At 39.5% G+C, this 18,555-nt stretch overlaps 1 protein-coding gene across 2 annotated transcripts; it reads left to right on the top strand.

Annotated features, from left to right (window-relative positions):
• The first annotated feature begins 13 nt into the window (after window positions 1-13).
• On the top strand, window positions 14-17,213 carry rhot1b (ras homolog family member T1). Of its 2 annotated transcripts, XM_080462731.1 has the most exons (20): window positions 14-392; window positions 2,841-2,899; window positions 3,032-3,113; window positions 3,528-3,571; window positions 3,666-3,719; window positions 3,853-3,905; window positions 4,832-4,940; window positions 6,007-6,108; window positions 6,925-7,023; window positions 7,171-7,279; window positions 7,488-7,608; window positions 7,813-7,897; window positions 8,347-8,492; window positions 9,036-9,136; window positions 9,505-9,635; window positions 10,596-10,679; window positions 12,305-12,427; window positions 12,514-12,716; window positions 15,109-15,231; window positions 15,981-17,206. In XM_080462731.1, the coding sequence occupies exons 1-20, from the start codon at window positions 356-358 to the stop codon at window positions 16,096-16,098; spliced, it is 1,983 nt and encodes a 660-aa protein (XP_080318857.1). In that variant the 5' UTR covers window positions 14-355; the 3' UTR covers window positions 16,099-17,206. The 2 variants fall into 2 exon arrangements, with proteins under 2 accessions (XP_080318857.1, XP_080318858.1); XM_080462732.1 differs by lacking the exon at window positions 15,109-15,231 and having other exon boundaries at window positions 56-392; window positions 15,981-17,213.
• Window positions 17,214-18,555: the final 1,342 nt, after the last annotated feature.

Below are 18,555 nucleotides of genomic sequence, written 5' to 3'. Positions count from 1 at the left end.
GATGAAAGGGGGCGGGGCGCGCCGCAGCACGCATGACTGCTGTCACAGTCAAGTTAGTGTGAGCAGGCTTACGACACACACACGGACACGCAGCAGCTCCAGCACCGTCTTCTCTCTAGATTACCTTCAAACACCGCGTCTGTACAGATTTCTGCCGGTTTGCACGCCTCCGCAGCGGGGATCGTTCCGCCGGGCGCCTCCGCGGCTGAAACCGGAGCAGAGATGCGGACGTAGCCGATCAGCAAGGCGGAGCCAGGCCGAGGGATGAGCTGGCTGACTGGATCCTTCATCCGGACAGGAGCATAAATGTTGCACATAAAGCGGGTTACCGACTCGGTTGACGACGCTGGAGAAGATGCGCAAGGACGTGCGGATATTGCTGGTGGGAGAGCGTAAGTGTCCGTGTTGGATGAGGCGCTTCTCCTCCCGGGAGTCTGCATGGAGCCTCCGTAGCTCCATGTACCGGCAGTGGAAGAGTGCGTTAAGACAGGCTCCTTAGAAATAACGAGAACTGTATTCCTGCACTGCTTATAGCCCAAATGTATATGTAATCATTCCAAATATGTAATTTTACGTGCCATCCCGTGATGTAATAGTCGCTTCTCAATGCGACCACACTTTTAAATTACATTCTGACCTTTTGATCCGCATTTTCTAAATTATTTCATCATAGAAATGTCATTTAATTGTGTTTATAATTCTGCCATATACAACTGCGTGTCTGAAATGTGCTTTGATACCTCACATGCAGGTTAATTCAACCCATATTCTTTATATTCATGGTACAATACATTACTTTATGAAAAATAGTTTTGAAAAGTTAATGTAGTCATTTTTTTAACAGTTGTACTTCACTTGCACTTGAGACTAGTTCAAGTAATAACGTGCTTTTCTTTGAGTACGTTATGCACAGTACTCTTTAGGTATTAGTGTAGAAGATATTTTCGATATATAGATGTTTTACAGGAAAAAAAAGAAAAACAGAAGTCATTTCTAAATTACATTAGCTTATCTATTGTGAAAATCAAAAGTATATTCTAAAAATATATTTAATATTATTCCAAAAAATGATTGGTAGACACAAATAAGATTATTAAAAAATATATTTTGGACCTTTTTAGTTCATGTGTTTTTAGTGTCAAGATAACTTGCTGCTCTGTATATATTTTGTGTAGGAGGATGCCGCCTGCCAGACCTTTTCAGACCAATGGATAGAGATAATATTTCCAAATATTCAATTGACCTCAGTTGACCCTTTGTGTTTTGCATCATAAACAATAGAATACATTTTCCTAGCTGGTTGTTCAAATATAAAGTCAAAACCACTTTGTGCAGATAGTTTAAATTACAATTGAGCCAAAGAGACAATTTTATCATGGCTATAATTTGTTTAAGTCTTTCTGGGGTCCATCCATCCATCCATCCATCCATCCATCCATCCATCCATCCATCCATCCATCCATCCATCCATCCATCCATCCATCCATCCATCCATCCATCCATCCATCCATCCATCCATCCATCCATCCATCCATCCATCCATCTTCTATACCTGCTTTATCCAGGTTGATGTCAGGAGGAAGTTAAACTAATAGCGAAGGGGGGATCCTCCTGGGACAGGGTTACACATAATGACAGACAATCCAGGCATGCACACTCTCATTTGAACGAGTAGTTTAGAGTTATTGGTTAAGACTCGAACACAAAATCGAACTACAACTAAGGGAATAGTTAGTTATGTTGATCTCCAATATTTTCTTATTTGTGAGCCTTGCTTTACCACATCGTAAACGTTCTTGTAATTCCTTCCAACAAAATTTTTTTTACATATAATGGAGATGTAAATGAACGCCAAAATGTCTGTATTAAGAGAAATAAATCCACAGTGTTTTTGATAAAGTTTGGAGTTAATAGAAACCTTCAGACAGTGATACAAGCATCATTGTTTCCTTTGTGATGCAGGAGTGGGAAGTGACACTGTTACTGTTCTGAAGCACAGTTTTCTAATAATAGAAAATTGGACTTTACATTAGTGTTTGTGTCTTTTACTGTCATTTGAGTGCAGTTATCTGCAATTTCTACTCTGTAGATTTTCCAAACACAATACTTACTTTTGTTTTAATTGAATTTTCCAGATTGGATGAATTATCAGTGTCTTTTTGTGCCATTTCATGCATTCCCAATATCAAAATGTATGTCAACCTTACGTTGCATGTTTTTGTGTTTTGTGCATTAAAAAAAAAAAAAAAAAAAGGAATTAGAAAAGAAATGTGTTTAACTGACGGAGACCTGAATTAATTATTTGAGACTTTATAATTTTACCTTGATAACATCAATTGCATGTGATGTCTCTGTTAGAGAAACCTCTCACAGTCACATGGTTAAAAGTAAACCAGGAACCAGAGCAGATTTTAACCTGAAAGATCTTTGGGATGTTTCTTTGAAGAAATTTCTGAAGTTTTTGACGAACAGATTCTGCCTCAAGATATATAAATATATTTTCTAACGAACTATTTTTTACTTTGTATATATGTTGATCCTGTTGTTTTACTTCAGTTAGATTAATTAAAGCTATTTTTAGCCCTGTATTAATTCTTTAGCTTCAGTGAAAACTACATGTATTTTTATTATATTGCTATTGTCCATATTGTAAAATGTGTGTCCTCGTCACATGAAAATCAAGCTTTGAGAGCAACAATAATTATTTCATGTTGCATTAACGTCTGACGTCTCTGATCTTCATCATATCACTCTCACTTTGATTGTTATGAGTCGGTGCGTCAGGCGCTGCTGTGATTTAACAAAAGAAAGCGTGTCACCGAGTCTCCGTCTCTCCACAGCCAAGGTTGGGAAGACGTCTCTCATCATGTCGCTGGTCAGCGAGGAGTTCCCAAATGTGGTGTGTTGTCCACGTAATCAATAATCTGAAAATTTATATCTGTTCACATTTATTGCTTCTATGATGCTTTTCATTCATTTCTATTGCATTACTGCTGCTGCTGTGTTGATTAACTGTTGTTTCTGTTCCCAGGTTCCCTACCGAGCTGAGGAGATCACCATACCGGCCGATGTCACACCAGAGAGAGTCCCCACACACATTGTCGACTATTCAGGTGCTTTTATGAACCTGATGAAACTGAAGCGCGACATACAACAAGATGTATTACATTGCATCATCCCAAACTGCACTCATTCACTCTCGAAATTACATACAAAGTTTAACAATGTGGTTTTTGCTGCTCATGCAAAGTTCTCATTGGTTCACTTTGCTTAAAGCGACACCAAACGGACTGAGAAATGCATTTCAACTCTTTCTTGCTTTTGTGCGTTAGTAAAAACTCTGCTTTTGTTTGACTTGGCTGTAATGTTTTAGCCAATCTGAGGTTTAAAGCCTTTCTGAGAAGCAATTAGTTCATTTAAAAAAAAAAAAGCGTCTACTGTTAACAAATATTACAAAATATGTCCCTACACCATCTTTGTTTGCAGTTTATACTTATTCAGCACCCTCTTTTTCTTTTCGTCTGCAGAGGCCGAGCAGACAGATGAACAGTTGTTTCAGGAGATTTCCAAGGTGAGTAAATAAATTCTCCTCCAATCAGTCGCGAGTGTTCAAGTGTTCAAGGTTGGGTGAAAGTCTAATTTGCATCTATGTTGGTTCTTTTAAGGCAAATGTGATTTGCATTGTCTACTCTGTCAACAACAAGAAGTCCATCGAGAAGGTGGGTTACCTCTTCGACCATATTTATTCTGTCGTAGATTGTGTCAAATATCACATTCTTCACCACAAAACACTTATTATTATCTGTGAACCAAAATAGTAAAAATGTATAACATTTATCTTTGTTAATCTAGGTGACAAGTCACTGGATTCCTCTTATAACTGAGAACACGGACAAGGACAGCAGGTATGTGCCAAAAAATGTACGTTTCCTCAGTTTTTTTTAAAGGAGAAAAAGAAAATCTGTTATGAATACACAGCATAGAAGAAACTCTTTAAATAACCGGTTTGTCTCGGAAGTAACCAGTCATTCACCCTTTTAATTAGCTAGGTAAGTAGAGAAATAAGACTTTACACCCGTATACTAGTATTTACGAATGTGCTTAACTCCAGCAGTGCAACCATCCAATCAAGGATTTAAAGTAGTGCTGAATAACAGACATATGTTCAAAATGATCTTGGTAAAAAAACTAATCCAAATCAAGAGGGTTGAAAAGGTTTGGATTCACATGGTTTGAGAAGAGGAAGGTATTTTTTCTGGTTCTAAGCCTAAATTGGACTAATGTCATTGTAGGACCTGAGCTCGACTTTCTATTTTGTGGTGCTGAAGAGAGAAAAATGCCTCACTCAAAATATGACGTGAGATAAACTAGGACCTACATGAGTTCCTCGGCAACACTCACTCAGTGCACATCTTCCGACGCTCTACCGTCATCAAATCAACATGAATCCAGTCGTCAAGCCATGCGAGGGTTGAAGTTTTCCACAGAACGGATGATGTGCAGTCACATGTTTATTTATCTCACCACGGCCTTCCTTGTCGTGATGAAGCAGCTGTGCAAATGTGGCATTCCGATGGCCAAGATTCAGCCCCTGTGAAATGAGCCATGTCTTTTCCAAGAGGGAGAAAATCGAGGTGTGTGTGTGTGTGTGTGTGTGTGTGTGTGTGTGTGTGTGTGTGTGTGTGTGTGTGTGTGTGTGTGTGTGTGTGTGTGTGTGTGTGTGTGTGTGTGTGTGTGTGTGTGTGTGTGTGTGTGTGTGTGTGTGTGTGTGTGTGTGTGTGTGTGTGTGTGTGTGTGTGTGTGTGTGTGTGTGTGTGTGTGATCTCTTCAGGGTTCCTTTGATCCTGGTGGGGAACAAGTCTGACTTGGTGGAGCACAGCAGCATGGAGACCATCCTGCCCATCATGAACCAGTACAGTGAGATTGAGACTTGTGTCGAGGTGAGACAGAGATTCATCCTCACCTGCACTGCTGTTTCTCAACACACAAGTGCTCCGGTTGATTTCAGCGGCGCGGAACAAAGTATTACTATTAAATCTGCTCGTATGTGGCTCATAGATAGGCAAGTTTAATGTTGTAATGGTGCTATTTGTCTTCTTCTGTTTGGGAAGCAGCATGGCATCAGTTTAAATGTAATCGCAGTGGGTACACAGTCAGATTTCCAAACTCCAATTTTTAGTTTAACTCACCAACAGAAGGTTTTACGTGATTGAAGACACATAACAAACATTGTATTTAATAGAGTTCAGCCCTTCAAAATGTCCCAACGCTCATTACACTTTCCTGATTTTTGCCTTTGAATGCTGTGACATCGACAAACCTAAGATGTATGTTGATTTTGTCCTGTTTGTGTGCATACTTCTAACTGTCTTTTTTTTTTTGTCTCTTGTTTAGTTTCCCTTTTCAAACTTCCTAAAAAAGACCATACTTTTAATTCTGGAGTCAAATTTGTGTTTTCATAGTTGCAATGAGGAACCCATGTGTCAGATTTCTGCTTTTCTGTTCTGGTACCTGGTACACAGCACAGGAGGCCAACTGGAACAATATGCACAAGTTACCATAAGTCTAACCACCCCGTGGGAACTGTACAATCAATGCGTCTCATCGCCAAAAAATAAAAACGAAGTTCTCGCTCATTTAGTTTTTCTGAAGTAACTTTGCTGTTGTTTACGCAGCCCTGACTATCACCTGTCTTTGCATCACCCGAGTCCTTTTCAGACGGGTTAATTAGATCAGACACACCCCAGAGACGGATCCTGTGCGTTAATACCACGTCTGGCTACGACTTACAGTACCTCATACACGCCTGCATTGTACACAGCCTGGGAGGTAAACACAGCTCTGCTTTGCTGTGACGCTGCCAGCATAATAGAGCTCCTGCAGCACTGGGCTGCAGAACACCTGAGATTTCTTTATTTTATTGTATATGTGTTAAAGAGCTGCAACAACATTACTGAAAGAAACCCATCAGTGATGAATCTCCTCTTTTCTACTTGTTTTTTATAGTGTTCTGCAAAGAACTTGAAGAACATCTCAGAACTGTTCTACTATGCACAGAAGGCCGTCCTCCACCCCACAGGTCCCCTCTACTGTCCAGAGAAAAAAGACGTAAGAGCAAAATAAGCAGCGTGAAATGCTTTTGTCTTCCTCTCCGCTTGTTTGGAATCGAGCCCTACATTTGATATATGTGACAGTTGAACAATTACTTCACTGACAGTAGAAGAATGCTAGAATACTAAGATGTATACAAAATGATTGATATGATCAGATTTGCAAAAAATGGATGGATTAAATAGTTCCTGTCTGCCACTGGTGGCACATTGTATTAAGTCCTGGATCTTGAGTGTGGCGGGACACGGGTTTGAATTGTAGCAGGAGGGGCATGCAGCGTGAAAAGTAAACCAAAATCTACTTTGCAACATGATATGACAAGCTGGGGTGACCCTTGTAAAACATTTATACACCTGAAATATAAGCTTCCTTGGATTACATCTTCAGTTTATATATACATTTATTGATTCTTCTTGGGGAAATTACTCCTCCACAATTAACCCACTCTATTTCAGTGTGGCACCCAGGGTGCTGGGGGTGCCTAGATGATATCTAATAGCTCATTTCCAGCTGCAGACCCACTCGCAAAATGACAGGAAAAATAGTAAAGCCATTTACCAATACAATGACAAGGTATGACATATGGTAAATAACCACGTTTAACAATCAAGCAGCGCATCAGTGCTTGTTTGATTTCTTTCTTTCCTAAACATTTCACATTTTTTTGTTCAATGTGAACTGTTGTTTTTTTTTTTTTTTTTTGCCTTAAATAAATAAATAATTGTGCTACTTCTGGATTTACACTGAAGTTAAAGTGGATAGTTAAATGTATCTCGTTTAATGAACTTCTAATTGTGTCTCATTGACGTCCAGATGAAATCGCATTGTGTGAAAGCTCTGACTCGAATCTTCAAAGTGTCGGATTTGGACAACGACGGGATCCTGAACGATAATGAACTCAACTTTTTCCAGGTAAGAAAAGATGCTTTGCTTTGCAGACCGTTGACCTCCGCCATGCTGGGTTCATAAAGTGATTGAGTGAGCCATTAACCTCCGTGGGAATCGGGACTTTGGTGCCATTTAGTTCTAGCGGCAATGTTTCCGTGTGACTTCTCTCAGCGGACGTGCTTCAACACCCCGCTGGAGCCTCAGGCGCTGGAGGATGTAAAAAATGTGGTGAGGAAGAACCTGATTGATGGAGTCTGCAACAACGGCCTCACGTTGAAAGGTAAGGCAGGGATATTCTTCAGCGGAATTTTGAATTAATTGCCTTTTGGTGACATTGTGCTGGTATTTTATTTCATTTTTATTTGATATTGTATCATGTTATTGTTCTATTACGTGTCTGTTTTCTTTTTTTCTCCTTTATTTTCATCGTACTTTGAAAAAGTTTGGGTTTTAAAGGCGCCGTGTGTAATAATATCTTTGCTGTGCAGGCTTTCTCTTCCTCCACACACTGTTCATTCAGCGAGGTCGTCACGAGACTACCTGGACGGTGCTGAGGAGGTTTGGCTTCGACGACGATCTGGAACTCAATCAGGACTATCTGTTCCCCCCGTGAGTTTCACTCAGACGCCCTGATGAACTACTGATTTACTGTAAAAATCAAAGGATGTTTTCGACTTAAGCAAAATTGACCAATTTCCTGAATGTGCGTCCAAAACTACGAATCCTTTCTCACTCCAATTTGTGTCTTTGTGTGGATATATTAACATTTGTGTGTGAATATTGCAGTACATTGTCAGTCCTCACTCTCTCCAGGTTGAAAATCCCTCCAGACTGCACGACTGAGCTCAACCACAACGCCTACCTCTTCCTGCAGAGCATCTTCGACAAACATGACAAGGTATAATCCCGTTTTTTCTACCGTCATTGGACCTCTGCCCTAAAGAGACACCAAGTGTAACAAAGCTGCTCCACGCCCAGCTCTCCACAAATCCAATACACACTTCCAAAGCCTCCGATGACCACCTGTTGAACTGTGATTGAACCTTTGACCTCTCAGGAGGGATTGATGGGAGAATTAGCTGCAGGGTTGCGGGGAAAGTCAGAGCGAGTGTGACGGCTTACACCGAGATCTGCTTCCTGTCATCGTGATTAGCCTCCTGCTGTGAATGTGGCCCTCAGTGCACCGTGTTTGTTTCCTCTGGTAGAAATCACAACATGGGGAAATAAGACAAACGCTCATTTCCACACTTTACTCTGAAATTTATTCCCACTAGAAGCCCCATTTTCCATGTTTTGTTGTTTTTTTGCGCCGTTTGCGTGATTCCAACTAAACTTTGCTTCTCTCAGGATCGTGACTGCGCCTTGTCACCAGATGAGCTGAAGGACCTCTTTGAGGTTTTTCCATACATGCCCTGGGGGCCAGATGTCAATAACACAGTTTGCACTAATGAGCAGGGCTGGATCACATACCAGGGGTATCTCTCACAGTGGACGTAAGTAACCGTTTAACTAAAAAGCGTCTATATTAAATGATTGTTTCCTGTGGTGTCCTTTTCTGACACGAGTGTAAAAAAAATGTTTTTCAAACATTAAAAACTATAAACAAAGGCTTTCTATTTATCTCATTAATATATCAGAAAGACAAGATGAAGTATCTGTATGTCAGAGTCAACACATTCAGTATCGTTCTAAATCCTTATTGGACTTTTTTTTTTTTTTTTTTTTTTTTTTTAGCTCTAACTTGGTTAAAACCTGGAAGGACAAATGGTATTTTTACTTTGAGCCAAAGTGGCTTTAACATTTTTCAACATGTATTATTTTTAGAGAAACTTGTCCAAGGAAGTGAACTGTGACCTGCAGACATGCATGAGTTTGAAGGTGAATTCAAGCCTCCTTGCATCCGAAGTCCGATGTAAATATAGCCAGAGGTCTTAATAGTATTGAACTTTTTTCAGTCTCTGTGATGATACAAAGCAATGAATGTCAGTGTTCATATCTTACTGTTTTTACCTTCTGCTTGCTTTTTTGTCTTTCAGGTTAACAACTTATCTGGATGTGCAGCGATGCCTGGAGTATTTAGGCTACCTCGGTTACTCTATAATCGCTGAGCAGGAGTCTCAAGCTGCAGGAATTACAGGTCGGTCGAGGAGAGTTTAAATTTGCTTTCTCTAAAACGTTTTACCCTTCCTTCCTATTTCACATAATACTTTAGATTATGAGTGGTTGAACCTCACAAAAAGTTGATTCTATTGTCACCACAGTACTTACGAGCATGTTGACAGCCACATAATGTGATGTTGGAGCTTTATGTTTGACATGTTGTGTGTGTGTGTGTGTGTGTGTGTGTGTGTGTGTGTGTGTGTGTGTGTGTGTGTGTGTGTGTGTGTGTGTGTGTGTGTGTGTGTGTGTGTGTGTGTGTGTGTGTGTGTGTGTGTGTGTGTGTGTGTGTGTGTGTGTGTGTGTGTGTGTGTGTGTGTGTGTGTGTGTGTGTGTGTGTGTTTCTAGTGACCAGAGATAAGAAGATTGACCTGCAAAAGAAGCAGACCCAGCGGGGTGTCTTTCGCTGTAATGTATTTGGAGACATTGGCAGCGGCAAGAGCGGCTTCCTGCAGGCCTTTCTGGGTAAAAACCTCACGGTGAGCAGAATAAACATTATCACAGTTATCTTTTGCAGAGTAAATTTTGTACAGTACAGTGCGAAGGTTTAAGGCAAGATTGACAGCAACATGTTGCTAAGTAATAGTCAATTTTCACCCTTTAACCCAATGCAAATGCAAAGTGAATGAACAGAAGACAGAGGTGTCCAAACTGTTGCTCACCAGCCAACTGCGGCATAGTTTTCCTCTATTTAATTGATGCTACTCACTTGAATAAACAAAAGATAAATCGGTAGTATATATACATGTAAGTATATGTAATTTTTACCCCACCTGTGGCCAATGTGTGTTGCCCTCAACTTTTTTTGCGATCGCTCTGCAGTTATGATGTTTAAAACACAATGACGCACCGTTACTCTCAGTATTCTTAATTTGTCTTCACACCTTAAGATAATACTTAATACTTTAAGATTTTGATGTATGATAAGGATTATTGTTCTCTGCTGGAGAACAAATGTGACTCAAACTGTTGCACAGTACTGTAAATCTAAAAACACACTTGTAGTGTCAGTCAGGTGGTGCCGGACGGCTGACATCATTAAATGGGTTTTCAATGAAGTAATCACCTGTTTCTTTGGCACTTTTCTTCATCGTCGCTTCCTCTGCTCGTAAAGAAATAGTTTCTGTACTTTATTTCCAGTTTTTCCACTTTAAGTAAAGACCGTCAGATAATTGGCGCCATGCAAATAAAATTGATCTGAATTAAAGCTCTGACGTTAGGAACCCTGGCAAAGAATCACCAGGCTCAATTGGGCCAGGGGTGTCGGTTTACTTCTGCCAACCAGTGAGGAAGACATCATCTTCTAATTTTCTCATTAACAGTCAAATATACTCAAATCTGGCTCTTTGGATTTGCATTGCGAGAAATCTCTTATACACATATGTCACCATTTATCTCATGTCATGTTTTAAATTATTATTATTTTTTTCCATCTTCAGCACCAGAAAACAATTAACGAGGAGCACAGATCGTACTACGCCATCAGTACCACCTATGTTTATGGCCAGGAGAAATACCTTCTCGTGAGTATCACAGAAATCATCATTATTATGTGAGCCACCACTTTTTTTTAACCTCTTGAGTTGGATTTATTATGACGTTGTACCTGCTTTCTGGTAGTCTTTGAATTTTCTAGATCTCATAAATGGTCTAAGTATTCTGGGTATGAGTAGTATGCAGGCTAAATCCTGTCAGTTTCAACAGGATAGGAAATGTCGACTAAACATTTGACCAGTGAGTGATTTAAAATGTACACACATCAATTCAAATAAAACATTATCAAATATATCATGATATAAGCATGTGGTTTCCAAATTGAATGACTGAAACCTCTATTGATTCATTTTGTTTCTAAGTCTGTATGCTGTCAAACAAAAAAAAAACAAGCAACCACAAAGTGTTTGTCAGGCCTGATGCAGACACTGTCAGTATAAGCTTCTTATCAGGCTCAACTGATGCCTGTGTCAGGCAAGCATTATTCTGTACTGGCTTGACAGATGTAATGGTATTAGATTATATATTGAAATATGTGCACATTTTATATGCCCTCAAAATGCACATTACTGTGATTAGGAAGGTGAATGTGAACTGATCCATAATAGCTTTGATGAACGGCTATTATAATATATTTTGTATTTTAACCGCAGTATGAAAAACATCCTTGTGTTTTTAGTGAAAACGATAAGCACTGAGCTAATGTGATCAACCACCTGACGCTTAAGTTCCTTCCTGCTGGTGTGTGAGTCTTTTTAAAGAATATTAGCGCACAGACTCTTCCTCTGTGTGAATATTGCAGTGACTCACACATCCTGAGCACAAAGGCCTCCTCAGTGTGGCTCCGTCCTGTCGGCACTAAAAGGCTTCATCGCAGTGGCTGGTTATGCATTTATCTTTGTTTAGTGTCCCCAGAGGTTAAATCTGACTTATAACTGTCGTTTTTTTTTTTTAAGTAAAAATACGTTTGGCACATTTCTGAAGTCAGAATAGTATGGTACAACCCGGAGACGTCACCTTAACACACAGACCTTGAACAGTGAAGCTGCTTTTTGTGAGGCGAGACTGCGAACCGTTACAGAAACTGCCATCAACAAGTGATTTGATGCTTTTCTGTCTCACACCTGATGGGACAGTAAACATGTTGCTCAGTGGTTGAAAACCTTGATCGAGATTCCTATATATATATATATATATATATATATATATATAAGCCAATAGTGTTCACTCACCATAAATGATGTTAAAATGTAATGGGTTCACTGTGGCTCAGTTGTGATAATGGTCTCTCAATCACAAGGTTGTAGGTTCAATCTTACACAAAACCTTGTCAATATGCCGAAGTGTCCTTGAGCCAAACTCCAATTCCTCCCAACAGAGGTTAAGTGTACTGAAACACCACTGGTCTGTGTGTGAGTGAATGAGTGAAAGTGAATAACAATGTAAAGCATTTTTATACTACTGAAGCAGTGAAAAAAAGCTCTGACTTACATCCACAGTGAATCTACACTCCAAAAATAAACAGAATTTCATGGTTTTCTCCAACAATCCAGGTTGTGCCACACATTTGAAAGGTGAAGCTCAGGAAATTCGCCCTGTGTGTTTTTATCTCAGAAATAAAATAGCATAATCAAAGCTTTCCATTCGCCTCCAGCTTCATGAAGTATTCCCTGACGATGACTACCTGTCTGATGCTGATTTGGCCTGTGACATAGTCTGCCTGGTCTACGACGTCAGCAACCCGTACTCCTTTGAATACTGCGCCAAGGTCTTCAAGGTAAAACGCAGTCTCCATTCCTCACCTCTCAGAACACAGATGTTTGCCCACATCCCCTCACTGAACTGCTCTTTTTCCTCCCTCAGCAATACTTCATGGACAGCAAGATACCGTGTATGATGACAGCAGCCAAGTCAGATCTGCCTGAGGTCAAGCAGATGTATGGCTGCAGTCCTCTGGAGTTCTGCAGGAGGCACAAGATGCCCCCCCCTCAGTCCTTCACCTGCAACACAGCAGCAGCACCCAGCCGAGACATCTACACCAAACTTACCACCATGGCCATGTACCCGTACGTATGCAAAAAATTTAATAACGTGTTCATTAGCTGCTCTCTGTCGAGGTTCACATTCGGTGATCCAAAAGGTTTGTTGTTACTGCCAATACTAACAATATGTACAGGTTATACAGAGGATTGGGCAAATTCTGTTAGTCTCAGACTGGTGGTGCAACAATAAACACTAAAAAAACGAATCGTAAAATATATGGATTCGTTAAACACAAACTCTTTACCGTCAAAGAAGCATTCATTAAAGCACAAATTAGTCTATTTACTTTAATTTAGCCTGAATTTGAGCGGTCCAGGCTGCTTTACCTTGGTTTCGGGGTGGAAAACAGACTAATATAGTTCTGCATTTTCATTGAAAGAACGAAGGTTTCATTAATTTGAAAGGGGGTTTCTGACATTTTACAGCTTCACTTTTCTGTTATTGGTTAACTTTCCCCAAACTGCTCATAAGAAGCAGGAAATCATAATTCCGATGATGAAAACATGTTTTTGTTTGCTGTATTATCACCTTTATTATATATACCAGCACATGATGTTCAGTATAAGTGTCGCCCTTCAGATTAGAATTTTCCTTTTTTTCAAAATGCAATGTTTGATCAGTAACTCAAGCAATTGCTCTTTTGCACCATCACGAAACGTCATATACTGTATTGCCTGCATAGCGTTTGGTTGTTGGTCAGCAACACAATTTATAGTTTTGTTTATTTGTCCTCTGGGCCAACTGGTCCTTTTTTAAATCCTCAGCTATGGCTCTGGAATAAAATGCCTGAGGTGATGAAGTAGATTATACACTCACTGTGTGTTTGCTGCTGTACAATTGGATTGTTTGTTTTAATCTGAAGTTTTTCTCAATTTTGATCGAAATGCATAAATGCATTTGAAACAGGCAAAGTTGACTGGAAGCCTTTTTGGTAAATATTTAGGTAACTAAATATGTCTGTTCTGGTCTTTTTCCCAGTATTATTATTGAGTATTAGTATTTATAATGAATTACATGACATATTTTGTCATATGTTCTGAAATCAGTGGAAATGTGATCATTTTTAAACTTGTTTTATTATAAATTGATCACCTGCAATAGTATTGTCAACATAAGTCAACAAAAGTGAATTTAATAAGTGAATTATCATTTTAAATACCAAAGTGTTGCAGTTTCCGTTCTCAAAGACATTTTATTTTGTTTAGTATAATGATTTCAATGAAAAGCTCTACTTAGCATTCCCTGAGGGATTTTTCCCACTCGCTGTGCGTGTCAGCATCCGACATCCTGCACGTCAATCCACAGGCATGACTGCGCTCCGTTACCCCCCCCCCGGACTTGTTGCTTTTAGTGTGTTTGGAACCCTGGGAGAGATTGACGTTGTGGCTCCGCGGGGAGTCCGTGTATCAACAGAGCACAACTCTGTGGAATTCAGACTGCAGTTCACTGTCAACACTAACTACCTGTGTGCACATTGCTGTGGTACATAACTGTTCAGAGGCTTTATCCTCAACAAGCTAAAAGGGAAAATAAAGAAACTAACTTTGGTACAAAAAAAATTACTTAAAAAAATTCCCTGCTGCAATGTTGAGAAATCAGTGTTGTGCAAGTATTTGAAAAGTAGTACTTTATTACTGTTGCTAATTAGCTCTTCAATAAGTATTAAAGCTTATTGAAGGTATTATTGTCGTGCTGCTGTGTCACATTAGTCAGCCGTGTGTCTGATCACTGATGTGAGTCAATCATCAGACATTTTGAACTTTTATCAGGTCTTTGGAGGAAGATGCTCTATATGTATAATATAAGTGTCAAAACATGGACTGAACGCGTCACAATACATCACGGATACTGTGGTTGTTAACTACAGTGGTGCTCTGCTCATGTTACTGGAAGGAGTTCGTCCAGGATTAATGAAGATTTTCACGAAAGGAAAGAAACTAAACATTTCTTACACTGCTCATGCCTGAACGTCTACGTTTAGTAGTTTTAATAGTGTAACTAGTTTCATGATAACAATTTGTCATTAGTGTGTTACAGCCTAAGGACGTGGCTTTACGCCAACAAGTTACTTCAATGTGTTATTTCATGAATACAAAAATATTAAACTGATTCGCCTGAGTTGCATTTTCTCCTCTCATGAGATTTTCTCATTAAATTCTATTAATGGTGACGGTCTTCTTCTCTCTCCTCTATTGTGTGTGCTTCTACATGTGTGTAAACCCTGTTGTGTGTGTGTGTGTGTGTGTGTGTGTATTGTTATATTCTCTCTCTCTCTCTCTCTCTCTCTCTCTCTCTCTCTCTCTCTCTCTCTCTCTCTCTCTCTCTCTCTCTCTCTCTCTCTCTCTCTCTCTCTCTCTCTCTCTCTCTCTCCCTCTCTCCCTCTCTCCCTCTCTCTCTCTCCCTCTCTCCCCTCAGCCACGCCCGGCTGCGCTGCATGTGCACCTGTAACAGGTGCACCTTCTGCCTGTGTCAGAACTTTCTCAACTCTGAGCTGCTGCAGACGGTCAGGGCCAAACTCTACGCTGTGGTGCTCCGAAGGTCTCCTGCAAACTTCTCTTCCTCTCAGTGTTCATCATCATCATCACTCTTTTTATTTTAATCATTCCTATTCATTTCTCCTGTTTCATTCAGCCACTCAGCTCAGCTGTTAGGGCAGCCTAAACGTGTTTAATGAAATAATGTTTTGTCTTTACTTGCATTTAGGCGACGTCTTGATTTACTTCTTCCATTTACGTAATACACTCCTGAAGCACTGATTTGCATTTCTCCTCCTTCAAGTTCTCAGCCCTTTGATTTTGTCCTGTTTGGTGTCTTCATTTAAATATTCTTCACATTCCTTGTGGTCGTTCTGTATCAACTCTGTGAGCAGCTTTTTCTATATTTGATTTTTTAACCCTGTCATCTTCCAGCTTCCCCGGTGTGGTCTTCTCTCTCATCGCTCATCCACCCAAGTTGATATAACTCACATCTGTCATTTTTATACGTTCCTTCATCCTGCAACTCATCTTTTTCAATGACTTTTGCTTTCGCAGCTCCTTATTTTGAAGCTAATGTTTAATTTGTTGTCACATTTCACAGCTTAATTCATCACTTTAGTTTCGGATTTGTGATGCTCGGTTAAAGAGGAATAGTCCGGTTTTCTTTCAATGTTTGATTGGATACAGACTCAGTCTCATGTTCTAGTTCCGAGTATTTCTTGAAGCATAGGCTCTCTTTTCTTTTCTTTTTTCTCTCAGTTTCACGTCTCTTGAATCTTATTATTTCTTGGTCTCATTTCTGTTTGCCAGACATGTCAGCCAAGCAGACCTGAAGAGTTCTACCTTCTGGCTGCGAGCGAGCGTCGGGGCCACGGTGTTCGTCGTTCTGGGCTTCGCCATGTACAGAGTGCTCCTTAAATCACGATGATCCTCATTCACCCGGGTTCAACCCACGTGGCACTAATTCGAGCTATTTCATCGGTCTGAACCTTTTCCTCACTGGTAGTCAGCATATGACATTTTTTTGGAGGATTATTTTTTATTGCTTCGTAGTTTAATGGTGTTAAAGAAGTGCTTTTTTTTGGGGGGGGGGGGGTGTAACATTACACAAGCTATATTCCTGTTGTTTGTTTTCACTTCACTGTGTTTCTCTTCATGTTCAGGCAGAAGAGAAAAAGATTTATTTTGTACCAAATTACTAATTTGCTTAATCTTTCATCTGCTAGTGTTTGCAAAGTAAAGATCCTATATTTATATTTTATATTTCTATAAAAGGCAAAGTAAGCTGCTGGTGAGTTGTAGTGAGTTACAAGTATAGCTGCTTTCAGATTGATATGAAGAATTACACGGTGGAAGTATAAAAGAGTGCGTTGTGTATCGTGTGTGCAATTGAACTGATCCTGTTAAATATGTAAATAAGTGTACATTCACTTGTTCTTGCTGAACATGTATATTGATCCACAACACGGTGTGTTTTAGTTTGACAGTCTACACACAAAGCTGCACAAATGGCCAAAACACTCATTGATGTTTGTAGTTTCTCCATTATTGCCGTTCCTCTCTTAGTTTGTTGATGCAAATCGGTGGAACTGAGGGTGTGCTCATCTCCTGTCTTCCCTTCTTTTTCACCCTACTCTTCGTGTGTGTGTGGGTGTGTGTGTGTGTGTGTGTGTGTGTGTTAACATATAAACCGACACTGTAGATTTTGTATTTGCATGCTTCTGAAATTCTGACCACAATCCAGTGTTTGGAGACTCGCCCTCTGAAGAAAAAGGATCCTATGTTACATGCTGCTTGTGGGGTCCCGTTAGTAAGGACTATAGTATCTAAGTATTATTTCATTCCATTTGCTGAACGAAGGGTTTGTTGAATGGTTGGTTCATTGTTACCTTTGTTTTCTGCTCCGATGGTCAGAAAAAGATGCAGCGGCGTCTCCTTGGTTGTTAACTTTTATGCCATTTCTTGCCACAGACTTTAGTTTGAGTGTTCGTTCAGCCCTGCCTTTCCGAAAGTTTACAATAAATCATTATATCTACAACATGTAGTGATGGACTTTTCAATGTGCTCAAACGGTGGTGATTTAAATGAAATTTGATTCTTCTGAATAGCTAATAACACATTTTAAAAGTAGCTCGGCTCATTTATTTCACTGCTTCTCAGGTAGTTACTAGAAGAAACATTATTATTTGACACCAAACCATACATCGAGTCTTTCTGTTTTGACACAATATTAGGATTATATTTAATACGTAGTTCTGATATGAGGAGAAACAAAACACTAAGACACAAGAGGGCAGCATTGCTTAAAAGGTTGCTGGTGGGAAGCAATTACCAGCATTGATTAAGACCCAGTGTGTGGAAAAAAAAGGAGATTAATTCACATTTCACAAGTTAAGATTTCATATGAATTGATAGAGTTTTAGATTTGTGCTAAGACTCTGTTTAAAATTTAGGTTTTTAAATCTTTAATCTCATTTTCTTTCTTGATACGTACATCTGCCTCCACCAGACCAAAGCTTTTCCTTAAAACAAGTGAAGTACTTATAAAAAGATTTATAAACTGCTTATCAAGCAGATCACTTTAATTATTGAGATCATTTACATTTACGCATCAATGTGATGTTGTGCAGATTGGGATGTTTGTAAAGTTAGTAAAGTCAATAACCCTTCCATCGACCATATATCAATCTTCCTGGGAAAAAAAAACAAAAAACCTTTCAATGCTCAGAGACTAAGAGGATCTTTTTTTTTACAACATGTGCAGAGGGCAAACACACTGCTGAGCTGGATATTAGGAATGACCTGAGAAGGAAAGTTGCAGACTGAATGATCTGGATTTCTAATCTTAACCACATGTTTCTTTCAGAATGGCTCATGAAACCATGGCTATGGTAAAAGCTGGAATCCATTTTAGGGCTTCAGAGCACCACAGAGACTCAAAAAGATCCATATTTGATCTTAAGGTTGTTTATCTGTTGTGATTTCAAAAAAATGCATTTGTACATCTGAAGCCACTCTATCTATATATATAAGTACATATTTAAATGGGCATAAAGCACAAAAAAAAATGGAGATACTTTTTTTCAAGTTAAACGTTCATAGGTTGTCTTTTGGAAAAATCTGAAATTAGCAAATAACTCCTGATAACCCATCATCTCCCAGCACAATCTGACAAAATGCCAGGAGCTTGCTGCGATTTCATGTATATTTGTAGCATAGAAACATTACCATCTTCCACGAACGTTTAATGAGATCGAGGTTCAATGGGCTGTGGAGTAGCGTCCATGATATCCTGGGGTTCCACTCAGTTTTTGGAATTCTTTCGGCATCATTAAGTTGCTTTTGCTTGAATTCTTCTTTCACAAATATGCAAAACAGAGGACGC

The sequence above is a fragment of the Lipophrys pholis genome, assembly GCF_963383615.2.
Source record: "Lipophrys pholis genome assembly, chromosome: 5".
Classification (NCBI taxonomy): domain Eukaryota; kingdom Metazoa; phylum Chordata; class Actinopteri; order Blenniiformes; family Blenniidae; genus Lipophrys; species Lipophrys pholis.
The sequence above is the reverse complement of the archived record's forward strand: the minus strand, read 5'-3'. Positions and strand labels throughout refer to the sequence as shown.

Coding starts and splice junctions, on each gene's coding strand:
- rhot1b (XM_080462731.1), top strand. CDS start 356: ATGCGCAAGGACGTGCGGATATTGCTGGTGGGAGAGC. Junction 9,137..9,504: donor TCAAGCTGCAGGAATTACAG/GTCGGTCGAGGA, acceptor GTGTGTTTCTAG/TGACCAGAGATAAGAAGATT. Junction 10,680..12,304: donor GCCAGGAGAAATACCTTCTC/GTGAGTATCACA, acceptor ATTCGCCTCCAG/CTTCATGAAGTATTCCCTGA.